Here is a 14,755-nt window from a genome sequence, read left to right as displayed (position 1 = left end):
AAATGTGATCTCATTGCTTTAGACTGTGGCCTCCACCCTCCAACTTGAAGAATGATCATCATGAGCTCTCTGTCTCAATAGAAGGTGTATTATTTTTTTATTTTTTGCACATTGGCATTATTTTATTTTATCAGAACACATGACTCAAAATGATGGAGGCAGAGTAAGGGGAATCAAACTTTTTTCTCTTACATAAGAGCCACTTCTCTTTGTCTGTAGCATCTTATATTGATATGGCTAAAATGTATAATACATGTAATATCTAGCAGAACCCATAAATTGTTACAGCAGTGTTTGGCAGTGTCGCTCTGAAAGGAATGGCCTTGTGTGATATTTCTGCTCATGGTTGTGCGAAACACTGGTTCCATAGAAGGTTCTTTGTCAGGAAGATCAGCTCTTCATGATCCAAGGTTTTGTGCTAGCATATGTTGTTTGAAGATTGCGTCACTGAATATTGCAACTATAGTGTTCATTTTGAGAATGCGTTTCTCAAAAAAAAAAGTTTGAGATTCAAACCAGCATTGCATTTTGCATCTTGATAGTCTTTATTAGGCAAAACAACAGACTATTCTCCTCTCAAGTAGGTTTGCATTGGCCATGACTGGATTCCAGTTTGCTTAACAGCATGTGGTCAGATTTCACTCACGCTGCTAACAGTCCATCCATGATTCCATTTATATGCTAAAGAAGACAATTTGCTTGAGTTTAAGGGAACGTGAGTGTTGTGTTAAGTGGCTGCTCAGGCACATCCTTAGAGAGTCTATGAAGGCTATGCATTACAGATTAAAGAGTCAGGTGTTTATTTATGCAGGTCATGGTCATAAACCATCTCAGGAGGCCTTCACCTTACCATGGGTTATTACAGCTTCCTGCTAGACAGAGAGAGCCATTTACAGGGAGCCGCTTTCCTAACCCACCTCTGCCCTGTAAACTAGCTGGAAGATAACTTTAGGTTAGCCCTACAGATTTTGTTGACAGCAACTATTTAAACACGTTCAAAAGTGTGAAAGTTCAGGCTGCAGTGTCATTCTATAGCAAACATATACAAGCAGTGCATCAAACATATGTACTGTATGCACTACTGTTCAAAGTTTTGGGCATGGTACGATTTTTTTATGTTTTTGAAAGAAGTGTCTTATGTTCACCAAGGCTGCATGTATTTGATCAAAAATACAGTAACATATTGTGAAATAGTATTGCAATTTAAAATAACTTTTCTATTTTAATATATTTTGAATAGTAATTCTATGATGGCAAAGCTGAATTTTGAAAAGCCATTACACAATCATTTAGAAGTTATTCTAATTTGCTGATTTGGTGCTTAATAAATATTTCTTATTATTGTTGATGTTTAAACATTTGTGCTGCTTAAAACTTTTGTGATAACTAATATATATTTTTTTCAGTATTCTTTAAAGAAATAGAAGTTCAAAATGACTAATTTTGATTTGTATTTTTTGTAATAATATGCTGCCATTTTCATAAATTTACTTAATTCTTGCTGAATAAATGTATTACCCCCCCCCCCCCCCCCAAAAAAATAAAATAAAATAAATAAATAAAACTTTAATGTATGCATCAAATATATTACTTTTGTAGACAGATGTGAAACAATTTTTAATTATGAATGTTATTTTTTATATTGTAATACACATATAATAGAATTTATTTTAAATAATTTTTGGGCACTTGGAACTCTATAAGATCTGTCTCAAAGATCTTGTTAAAATTGAGTTGTTATTTTTTCTATTTTTTTTCCCATACCCAAGTTACACATCCAGCATTGTGGTTCAAACCACATTTTCCCCTCTGGAGGAATGTTTTTTCTTTCTTTTTATAAGATGCTTATGCATACAGGAAGTTATAAGGATGTCCAATGTCTTGATAACAGTAGCCCACCAAGACTCCTGCTAAAGTGAGACACTTGGATAGACTTCTCTAAGAGACATGACCTCCTGTGCTCGAGGCGAAGCTGCCAACATACACAAGAGAGGAGCAGAGCACTTCAAGCATGCAAACAGCTAATACAAACTAAACAGAAATGGTTCCTAAGCAAACACACCGATTTGGCACAGGGAGTCATTCTGCTCCGATACTGGCCCAGACTTGGTCTACAATTCAACATGTATGTATTCCCAAGTCAGTAGCTTGAAACAAGTTCAACATTTTACAATGAAAGGATAAATAGATGTTGACTTCCATATTTGGTTGAGAGTTTTGGTTTGGAACCGTTGCCTTCAGCATTTCAGTGTCAAGAGTCTGTTATCTAGTGTTTCACAGTCAGGGTCCTGTTGAGTGAGCTCACAGGTTATTTAGTTGTTCTGCTAAATCTTAAGTGTAATATATACAAGATTTTTGCACTGTGTCTTCAGAGAACTTCTGGGTTAGAGGTACCAAAAATAGTAAATACCTAAAACACACACACACACACACACACACACACACACACACACATACATACACACACACATCCTTTGCTTGAGATCAAAAAAGCTATTCAAACACCAATGCTAATACAGAATTCAGTATACCCAAACCAGAAATCAGAAGTTAAAGTGCTTGAATTACATAGTGACGTCCGCATAACTGCCAATGAGCTTCTTGTCTGGCAGAAAGTCAAGTATGTACATATAGCGGTAAATAGCTAAATCACATTGGCCTCACTATTTGTGCTAGATCACTTCAAAGAACCAAGTTCAAAAGCAGCTCTTATTCCCCTTGGTTGACCTTTGACCTGCCTTGCATATTTCAGGCGAGTCTCATGTTGTATGGCTGGTTTCATTGTGCTTCTCTTTTTAGATTTTTGTGAAATAATATTTTTAGATCAAAATTTTAGATTTAATGACAGAATTGTTTTTGTAAATTTTGTGTTTTTACAGAATTTGAAAGTTTTTATTTTTATTATTTAAATAAATAAATGTAGATGGCAGTATTTTATTTTATCCCTGCACTACATGTGAAAGCAGATTAAGTTTGGTCACTTTACATCTCTTCCAATCTTTCTGCAACTTATAACTTGTACAGTTTTCGGTCAAGCATCATGACACTTGGGCTTTTCAATTCATATTCTTTTGCACTCCTCAGACACACATATATAGCTCCAACTTCACTCACTTGCTCTTCAAGTGCCCTTTTATCAGTTAAGAGTCTGTGTTTTTGAAAAAGTGAATATAAAATTGATGATAATTTCTGTCTGGAACTCTCTGTCCTTCCCTGTCTTTCACTGACACCAGGTGAACTCAGAAGTCTGTGTGTGTTCCTTCAGTTCTCTGTGTGTTCCCCTTGGCTCACCCCTGCTGAGGATTTTATTAGGATATAATGATTGTGCTTGTTAAAATCAGCAGAAATCCCTCACCGGGAACTATTGTGTTTGAATGTTTCCCTCTTGAGATGCAGCTCAGTGGGATTTTCTATTAGAATCACCACAGGGCAGGACCCTAACATGTGCTTCGTTAAGACAATGATGTTTATGTATGTGTCTAAAGTGGAAGTAAACACTTGTGCATTGTTTTGTTCCTAAGTGAACAGCATGGAGAAAAAGCAAGACACATTTATTGACATTATAAAGCCTTGTTCTTTCCATTTCCCACCTCTTCTGATTCAATTAGTCTCTTGCTGCTTCCTAAACCGCCAACTGCTAAATCTTTTCACTTTGTTCCTAAATACAGTATTAGTTTCAAGCACATATGCCGTGTCAAATTCACAGTTTTAGCCTATTCAAATTATCCATGCAATTTCCGTTATAAGTGCAGAGGGATCCCCTTACTCCCACAGCAGCTTCTCATTGAGAAAACTCTCCACTGATAGAGTTTGTATTGGCAGGTATATATCACGGCACAGAGAGTATAATTTCTTAATTCCTGGAATTCTAGGTGTTTTAGTGCACACTATGTGAGCATGTGAGTGTATGTGTGCGTTAATACCATACATCACAGCTTCAGCAACACCAGGTGCTGGTTTTCAGAGGTTAGCGCAGAAGTTCAGCAATCCTCTGTAATCAAGAGCATCCTTCACTGTCTTTTCTGGTGCTTTTTAGATATTTCCCCCACCCTGCTGTTATCTGACCAGTGTTGTGGCTTCCTTGATTCAGTGAGAGTCCAGTCTTCTATAAAAGACCCAATAGGCTCAAACAGCCTGGGAATCTGAGTGTGTAATAGAAGGCCACTGGAATTCCTGTATGGAATCACAAAACCTTATCGCTAAAGTGAACACCTCTGCAAATATAATTACACAGCGGAAAGCAAGCCCTGTCATTATGAACCAGATAACGCAGAGTGTGCACAGAAAATTGCATGTTTACACTTGATGTTAGATCCTGTCTACATTTTTTTCAAAGCGCAAATAATAGCAATACTAGCTTGACTGTTGGACTTTTGGGAAGTACCATTCCTCATGTGAGAAGCAGCAGCATAGATAAAGAAAAGAAGAAACTGAGGCTTTTTCATTTCGCTGTTGAACTGCTTGTGTGAGGCTATTTATAGTTTGTCTTGTATCGCAAGATTGTAACTTGTAGTTTGTATAAGGCTGTCCAGTAAGACAATTTCCATAGACTGTTGCTAGGTAGAATTCATGGTTTTAAATGAAACAATTCAGCAAACAGTAAAACAATTAATTGAAATAATTCAACAGTCTTCTGTGCGATCTAATAAAAGTATATCTTACTGCTTTAATACTGTATATATCTTACACACTGTCTTTGTTTCATTAGCATTTAACAATAGCATTAATTGTATTACCTTGTTTTTATACAATAGCTTATACATATTGGCATTATGTACTCCATTTGGTAAAAATTACTTTTAGATGTATTTTTAACATTTAAAATATACGGAATTGGCAAAATGTTAAAATTTATTTACCTAAATATATTTCACTTATATTTCTCTGCATAATTTGGACATTTCTAATATAATAAATATTTTCTAAAATATCTTTAAAAAGTTTGTAAATGTACTTGAAGTGAATTTTTAATATATGTTGGCATTTGAAAGTTTAAAAAAGTATTAAAAATATATTTACTTAAGCTGCACTGTTTACAAAGCACATTTTGTACATATCTGTAATATATTTTGGCCAGAATTTATGAGAATTATTTTATGAGAAATATGTTTCGCTCTCATAATAAAGTGCATATGCTGGTTCTCATTTATAAATCACTTTTGGTAAAAAGTATCTGCTAAATTACTAAATATAAAATTTCTTTATTTATTGAATTACATGTTTGTGAAAACTAAAACTGTGGTTTTTGTATCTGTTACTATCAACAGCTTTATCATCTTGCCCAGTTGGTGTGTAGAGCGTAATGAAAAATGGACCAAATGAGCCTCATAGTGCTTTTATCTGAGCCTCTATATCACACTCATTCCCAGTTTATCGCTCAGTATATCTGTATGTAACTCTGTGTGACAGTGTTTTGACAGCTAGTGTTTGTCTTTTTGTCATATAATTTGCAAAGCCTACGTTCCTTTTACAATATTCTTAGTAGAACAAATATTTGATAGATTTAGCAAGCTAGGATAATATTTAGTGACATCGTCTCAAACCTGGCACTGTTAGAGTCTGGGTTGTTCTTTGTTCTTGTAAATCATTTCCAGCCTATTTCTGACATGTTTAGTCACCTCATACATGAAAGAAGCAAATTATACCCTATTTATCCTATTTAAACAGAGAAAGTTCTAGATAAAATTCTGTAATATTTTCTGTATCTATTTTTTTATATATTTGTATTATGTAATAAAAAACATTTCATATGAGTAAATAACAAATAAATAAAATAATATGTTTGATTATTTTTGTATAAATGTGTTAGCTTTTTAGGGTTAAAAGTAGGTACTGCAATTCTGTAGAATGAAACTGCTGTGCATTTAATGCAGCAGGAAGAAAAGTAGTTTTAAAATGCAATGTGTCTCTGTTTTTTCTTCTGAGTGCACTTAACTTCACTATCACCCACATTTAGCCTGTGCAAGGCCAAGATAAAATAACATGGGCCTGGGGCTAGAAGGAATGCACTTGAACAAGTTGCCCTTGAGTCACACTTCATACATTCAGGGAAGTGTCTGAAGGTCACCGAATATCCATTAGCTTCCCCAATGAGCCAGTTCCTTAATGCTTAATGCATGATATTTCTTCATTTATGCTTATAGGTATGTGCCCTATAGGTATCTATCCAGAAAATTCCATTGTACATTAACATTCTAGACAGGTTTCCTATCTATATATTTGTTCATATGGGAACAGTAATTGGTATGTGCAAACAATTTCAACATTTTTGTCCCTGGCATGCAGTGTTGGATCAGGGCCAAATGCTCTGGCCTTTCAAAGCAGTCACAGTGACTAAGCATCTCTGTAAGAGGACCCTAACCACTTCCAAGTCTGTAAGAATGTACATACCATATTGTACGAACCAGATATCTTGCACACATATACTGTAGGCCATGGTTCAGCTGGAGCACTCCTCTCAGACATGCTCTTTTGTGAAACATGATCATTCTTATCATTATGAGACAGTTCAGCTAATTCAATGGCCTTGTGGACAGTAAGGTGAGTGAGGTAATGCTCACAGTGACACAAAGACACAAACACTATCTAAAAGTCTATACTGGGAACAATAAGCTTTGTCTATTCAAAAATCTGATGAAGAGGCAAACTGAACCACGCATACAATAAAGTTTTGTGAGCAGTATGTCTGAGGTTGAGACTACCTTTTACCTAGACATATTGCAGTACATGTCTTACTCAGCAATTTTGGATTATTCAAAGCCATATTACCTCATCCAGAGCTATTTGCGAACTTCTGTTGCGATCTTGTGACCTTGCTTTGCCATCACCTGATACCACACCACCACACACCAGTTTGGTTCTATTTTTTCATATGAAATTGTTCAAACAGTGTACATTTAAAAAAAACAAAGTACTAGTAATTTTCTGCTAGGACATTTTCCATAAATTTTCTGAATATTTCCATTAACTCTAAAACACAATGCAATTCAGCGCAACATACAGGTAAAACACCCATAAAAATTCCTTCATATTAATATATGGGTGGTGATGGCGCAGTGGATAAGACACATGCCTTTGGTGTGAGAGACCCGGGTTTGAATCCACTGTGAGACACCAATGTGTCCCTGAGCAAGACACTTAACCCCTAGTTGCTCCAGAGGCGTGCGACCTCTGACATATATAGCAATTGTAAGTCGCTTTGGATAAAAGCGTCAGCTAAATGAATAAATGTAAATGTATAATACAGTGTACCCTATTTTTATGAATATTGTGAGTAAATTATTACCTATAGCAAAGTGTTATGATTAAATTCAAATATCACAAATATGTAGGGTAGATTTTTCAGGATTGGTTTTATAAGTTAATTTCTATGTTAGGTTAAAAACAGAATGAATATTTGTTATTGCCAAGGAAACTGCTCATTTAAACTCTTTTTATTTTTTGTGGGGCATGTTGTCACTACTGAACCTGCTGCTAAACAGATATGTTTAGGTCAAATACTACTACTAATAATAATTATGTATGTATTTACATATTACATTACATTAATACTTGTAGTCTACTTTTATTGCTTACCTGACATCTTGGCTATAGCAAAAATATGATGCTGAGTCTCAGGTAGAATTCGGAAAAGATATTCTAATTTAGTAAATTATTGAACCAAGTATTTAAAACCAACATGTAAAACCACTGTAATAGAAAACACTTGTGTGTATCAACTAAATCGAACTAAAAATATTTATACAGCTTTTGTGACAACTAGCCCCTGTCTCTTTTCCCCCTGTTCCAACCATGGGAACGTTTCTTTGAAACCACGCGTTAAAATCTTAAAATGCTCTGCTTCCGATAAGATTTGCCAGTATATCATCGACTTTTACAGCTAATAGTTTGGCGATAACAGCACACACGCAACCGCTGTTGACATTCTCTCTGTGTAACCTCTTCCTGTCTGATGCAGCGCGTGCACTTGTTGAGTTCAGCGCTATTTAAAGGGGAAGCAACATGGCACACGCTTTAGTCAAGCAGGAATCTGTCGAGTGGGAGATGCAGAAATCAGCAGACCAAACCAAGACCTTTGTTTACACGAAGAAGAGGGGGTATGATGTTACACGCAACCCCCACTTGAATAAGGTAAAACGACAATGTTTTAGTAACTTTACAACGTTTTTTTTTTTTAAATAACATGTTGTGTTGACTGTTTGCTAATAGGACTGCAAGGCAGTGGATATCAGTTTCTAAAGGAACTATATTTAGACTTAAAGGGCCACACACTTTCTATGTCCGCAGTTGCTGTCTGTGTCAAAAGCAAGTCCGTTTTTAGTTTCCAGGTGCTCGTGAACTGACGTTGGTCATGACGTGCCACCTTCAGCATCAGCGCACGGAGTTTTATTTTAATATAGTCTATATTTACCCGTTTTTATCTCCACAAATTTTGTTGTTAGGCTCAAATCACGCTATGCTTCAAAATAAAGAATAACGCAAGACCTATAATCCTTATGTTTATAATCTTTTGGTAAGATCAACAGCAGCCTCTGTCCAAGGTGCTGAGCAGTCGTTGCTATGGCATCACCTTAAAGGGATAGTTCACCCAAATATGAAAATTGTGTCATCATTTACTCACCCTCAAGTAGTTCCAAACCTGTATGAATGTCTGCTGAAGACAAAGAAAGCTATTCTGAAGAATGTGGGAAACAGAGCAGTTCTGGGGCACCATTGACTTCCATAAGGTTTTTTTTTTCTTTTTTTCTTTCTACTATGGAAGTCAATGGTGCCCCAAAACAGCCTGGTTTCAAACTTTCTTCAAAATATCGTCCTTTGTGTTCAGCAGAACAAAGAAATTCATACAGGTTTGGAACTACTTGAGGGTGAGTAAATGATGACAGAATTTTCATTTTTGGATGAACTATCCCTTTAAGAACTTGCTCTGGATGCGACAGTCATCAGTGTTGCCAACTGCGTTCAATTGAAAGTAGCTAAAACTGGAAACTAAGGCTGTATCCGAAATCGCCCCCTATACCCTCAAATAGTGCACTATTTGAGGGGACAGCCATTTTAAGTGGTGTTCGAAACCTTAGTGGATGTTCTCGAGTGCACTCATTCAATCCCACAATGCACCGCAAAAACGAGTGTACAAGCGATGTACACTCAACGGCTAGAGAATCCCCAGAATGCACTGCGAGAGTCGCGCGCCGAATGAATTCCCGCGTCTCACCAGAAGATGGCGCCCGCAGCTGAATCATCCATTCATTGATTTTAGAAGCGCTCGTCCACGGCGTAATACAGTGGAATACAACAAAGGTACACAATTAATTGTAAATTGACTATTAGGGTTTATACATAATTTCCGTGACAGAGTTCTAGATAAATCCTTCAATCTTACTATTGGAGCTGCCTGTATCAAATGATTATTTAACAGGAAGCAAACTATGCAAAAGCGGCAGTCCTTCCGGTGCACTTAGTGTCCGAATTCACTCACTCGTTTTCATTCACTCCTTCAAGTGAACTATATGAGTGGACTAATGTAGGGTATAGGGGGCGATTTCGGATACAGCCTAAATGTCACTAGGTGACATCATAATGGCAAATTCACTAATCTAGCCTATATAAAGATGAATATAGTTTAGTGGGCAAGATGAGAACTTAGATAAGGTTTGTCCAAGACGTTGCTATATTTGTCCTTAAAATTTTGAAAAAAAGTCTCAAAATGGGTGGGGAAGTCGTTAAATCTAGCTACAAAATTACTAAATTGGCAACACTGACAGTGATGCTGCAAAGTCCATGTATTTGCTTTGTTTGCTTGTATGTATGCATCATATATGTACTGAATTAAAAACTATAAATTGTTTGTTTATATTAGTGTTAGAATTCCATTTATTATCGCAAGTTCTTATATTTTATTTAAAATATTCATATCTTTGGAACTCTCAAGTGTTCCACAAATTAGTCAAATAAAATTGCAAGACATCAGTCATTCTTGAGAAGTGGGACAAAACAGGGAGCAAAATTGAAAAAAATGAAACTTTGTACTCAGACAAATTAAACTACATTTATGCTTTGATGCAACCTCCCAGCTTTTCAAATTTTTTAACAAAATGTGTTTTTTACCTTGGACTGTGTAATATAATTTCAACTTTATCTTTAACAGCATTCAAGATGTTTTTAACATTTCAAAACACATTCTCATGTTAGCAGACATATTACACTTTCACTTCACATGTGACCAACAATTCCACAACAAATATAAAATATCATAATGAAATATTGTCAAAATATTCATCTGACAGAGGTGAGACATCTGACAGTGATGACGAAAACCTGAATTTGTTGTCATTTTATTATCATTTTATTATGAATTTGTTATCAAATACATTTGATCAATCAATTACTGTATTAAAACAAACACAACAAACAGTGAGTTTGTTATTGTTCATAAAGCTTTTATTTAAGAGTCACATTTAAGTATATTGATATATTATTGGAACACAAAATCTGACGGTGGTGACAAATTTGGCATTTCTTTCACAAAACAAATAGAGTTCATGAAGTAGCCATTTAGTTTTTTCTGTTGATGCTAGATGCTAATGGATGCTGCTTCAGGAGAATAAAAATATCTAAATATTTCAAATAATTTCCTCAGAAATTGGAAGATGGTGTTGACATATCATGGTTGTGACCAGGAAATATTAACATTAGGATTTAAAATATTCTAAAACTATAAAACTTAGCAGAGCCTGTCTGACAGTGATGTACTCTACGGAGAAGGATTGTGGCGAGGGGGTTCTTTAGAGTGACAGCTGCCCCTGATATTCCCTGATTTTATTACATTTTAATAAATGTCTGACGGTGTTAACAAAAAGTGGGGACACAAATTTGAAACCTTATGAAACATGCATGTATCACTGAAAAACAACCTTGCTTTGATATGAGACTTTATTACGTGTTACTTTTCATAAGATAAGACTTTTCAAAACATTTTTATCCATTTTATAACATATGAATGATTGAACCCTTCTCTGTGGACACACTGTTTTAGATCTAGTGAGAAGACAATAAGTGTCATAGATTTCACATAATAATGATACAATCAAATTGAAGGGGATAATTGTGTTAAATACATTCAATTATTAATCCCCATAACATTTACAATTGAAAATATGTTTTATTTTTAAACCTAATAGCAGTTAACATTGCTGTACATGTTTTGTCCCATGTCTCAAGAATGACTGTTATAATGTTACAGTACAGACCACTGTCTCTTTTATCTTGTAACTAAAGGAAATGCTTAAGAGAAAATCTTTTGATGCTTACTCTAGAGAGTGAGATAACAGGTTCTTGCTCTTTTTCATTCTGGCCTTGAATGGAAACATTATTGACCTTAGCCAATTGACTGGTGTATTTATTGTTTATTTAACATTGATAGTGTTTAGCTTTTGCTCTTTATTCAGTGTGAAGTCCAACCCTCCCAAACATGATTGCGATTCACTATGTTTTTATTTTTATTTTTTTAATCTGCTACTAAACTACCAGTTGTTTGAGAAAACAGTTAAAGGGATAGAGCATTGTTTGCCCTTTGGAATTATTTTCAGGGTCTTTTTTTTTTTTTTTTTTGCAACATGCTTTTTTTTTAAATAATGCACGCAATATCGGTAACACTTTATAATAACTGCACACTATGAATCATTAGTTAAGAATTAATAAATAGTCAATTCATCCTTTATAAAGCATTGTTCCAACATTAATAGGCATTAGTAAGCAGTTTATAAATACAGCTATAAATGTTTTGTTCTTGAGCATATCTATAATGTTTAATAATTGTATTTTCATACTTTATTAACTGGTTGTCTTAAAAGTTTAAGTTGGCTCAACTTTTTTTTTACAGTGTAACAGAAAAAACAAACACAACACAGAGGAATACAGAACTCAGAAATATTTTTTCAAGATGCAAAAAAATGAAACTGTACACAAAATAAAAATTCAAATGTACAGTTGTACAGTTTCATTTTTTGCATCTTGAAAAAATATTTCTGAGTTCTGTATCCCTCTGTGTTGTGTTTGGTTTTTCTGTTACACTGTAAAAAAAAAGTTGAGCCAACTTAAAATTTTAAGACAACCAGCTTCAGCAGATTTTTGAGTTCTCTCAACTTGTTGTTTTAAGTTTATGCAAAAATAAGTTGAGAGAACTCTGAAGTTGAAGATCTGCGGAAGCTGGTTGCCTTAAGATTTTAAGTTGGCTCAACATTTTTTTTTTTTTTTACAGTGTAGGAAGATAACTGAGCCTTTAAATCTCCTTAAATCAAGAACAAGGCATTTATAGCTGTATTTATAAACGCCTTACTAATGACTATTAATGTTGGAACAATGCTTTATTAAGGATGAACTGACTATTTACTAATGCTTACCTAATGATTAATAGCGTGCCGTTATTACAAAGTGTTACCACAATATCATAACATTGGCAACCTATTTATTAGCTGTCTACTGTTTGCTATGCTAGATTTGCATTTCTGTTTTAATTAATTAGTATTTCCTTCAATTTCATGGATTTCAGAGATGATTTTCTATAAAAACACTTTATATTCACTGCACACTACAGCAACAGATCCCTACTATAACTTGCAGTTGCAAGCACACATTTGAATATTATGAAGTATGCATGTAGGCTTTTTTTCACTTTCAGTGCCAATCCCTGGTTAGCTTTTGAGCCAGCACAGTTTATATTTAAAATACTACCAATGTTTTTACTTTTTATCTTATTAGCAGTTATATTTTGAGTTTATCATGTCACCGTTTGACCCTCATTTGTAATTTGCTGTCACTGATCTTTGGCCAATTTCTCTTTGGACTCTTCTAGTCATTTGTTGCGTGGGCCTGCACTCTGCACTTTTGTTTCATTAAGGTGGCCTTTACGTCCACTTGAACCATTTGCATCAGTTTCCCATGCTGAAATGAAGGACCATAGTCTGATCAAACGTCACGTCTCTTGGCATTCAGCCACAGGTCAGATACTGATGACAACACAGCACACCGCCTGTCATTAAGGTTAATGACTTCTAATCTGCACAAGAGATGCCACAGAATGAGGTCATATTTTCAATCCAGGTGCACACCACCAGAAAGCTCTGAAAGGTGTCTTTATGTATAAATGAATGCATAGGGTTGATTGAGGTATGAAGATCACAGGTCTGTGTGTTGTCTTTTTTTAGTGCACACTCCAGTCATTTCAGCTATGTTGACCCCGGTTAAAAAATAACATTTTCGTAGGCCTATTAATGATGCAAAGGCACTCTTTAATCAAGACTGCCTATTGAAGTCAAACATTTTCAGTGACCCACTCATTATAGAGGTCATGATGGTGTTTTTTAAGAATATAGGCTGTGTTTTTAGATCACTTTAATCTGAAAAGGTCTTTCTGTAACGGTAAGACGTTAAATATTTATAATCTACCTTGGATATTCAAATGCTTCTTACTGCAAAATAAACTAAGGGTTGACATGTAGCTCAGGGGCATGTTGCAGGGACAGTGTCGATTTCAATGTATTTTCAGTTGATGTGCTATTTTGTTTAGCCTAGTATATAAAATTTGAACAAAATAACTTATTATGGTATATGATTTTGAAACAAAGTGTTTTTTGCATTTAGAGGTGACACTTTATTACCCTCTATTGTCCCCTTTCCTGTAATCAAACAAAATCTTAAAATAATGGCTTTCATTAATGCGGCTCCTGTGTCTGTGGTGCTGGAAGTTGCCAGACTGGTGCCAAACTTAAAGCTAATGTGGTGCTTCGGGGTGTGAGAGCAGCTCTAACGCTTTCATGTTTTTATGACGTGGCTTTCCAGTTCCACCCACATCCTTGCCTCTAATGAGCTAAATTCAGTGTTATTGTCTTGTTTTATAGACAAGAGACGTGATTTAATGAGATTAATTAAAAGAGAGGCTCGGGTTTTGCTCTGTTTCGTTGTACGCTTGAGAATCAGCCTTTGCTGAAGGCGTCAGGAAAATTGTGTGACATGCGAAATCTCTGAGATTATAAAGGAAAGAGGAAAACATAACCAAAAGAATGAACCTTCAGTACAAAAGACTGCACGATTGATATTACAACTAGCAGAGCGATTATCAAACAGCTAAAGAGCCTGTGTCATTAGAAGTTGAAGTCCATTCAGGGATGAATTAAGAATGGATGCAGACTGAAGAATTACATTATGTTGAATTAGAATGTAAGGAAATAACATGAACATTTTTTGAAACTCACAAAGTTAGGGAAATCTTTGGATCTTGCCTTGATTAGATAGATAGATAGATAGATAGATAGATAGATAGATAGATAGATAGATAGATAGATAGATAGATAGATAGATAGATAGATAGATAAGGTTAGATAAGGTTAGATAAGGTCAGTGTTTTTATAAAACTAACCTGAATAAAAACACACTGAGGTTTGTTACCGCCAGACCAACGCAACTGTTTACCACACAGTACTTTGGTCAAACGCTTACGTCTTTGTTTACGCATTTTTATTTTCTGGACTGTGATGTGTCAGTTGGACATTGCTAAGCTTGAGGTTTGTGTAATCAATGACATATCAATCATTCATCTGATGGGTCTTATTTCATGCTTAGTCCTACTCGCTTGTAAATACAGTCCCACATTGAGTGAAACATTTGCTCTTTCATACAGCTCTCTGAAAAGCCAACCTCCAGAGCTCATGACCAAAACAAGGAAATTAAGAGAGAAGGTAGGAAATGACCCCTGAGAGGA

At 35.2% G+C, this 14,755-nt stretch overlaps 1 protein-coding gene across 1 annotated transcript in view; it reads left to right on the top strand.

Annotated features, from left to right (window-relative positions):
• The first annotated feature begins 7,957 nt into the window (after nucleotides 1–7,957).
• LOC306887297 (NADP-dependent malic enzyme-like) overlaps nucleotides 7,958–14,755 on the top strand; it is an 88,135-nt gene continuing 81,337 nt past the window's right edge. Inside the window, exon 1 of the mRNA XM_079444925.1 lies at nucleotides 7,958–8,130. Coding sequence (XP_079301051.1) covers nucleotides 8,002–8,130 — 129 coding nt within the window. The 5' untranslated portion in view covers nucleotides 7,958–8,001. The remainder of the gene's footprint in view (nucleotides 8,131–14,755) is intronic.

Source organism: Barbus barbus (genome assembly GCF_936440315.1).
Source record: "Barbus barbus genome assembly, chromosome: 21".
Classification (NCBI taxonomy): domain Eukaryota; kingdom Metazoa; phylum Chordata; class Actinopteri; order Cypriniformes; family Cyprinidae; genus Barbus; species Barbus barbus.
This window is presented reverse-complemented; position numbering and strand designations above follow the sequence as displayed.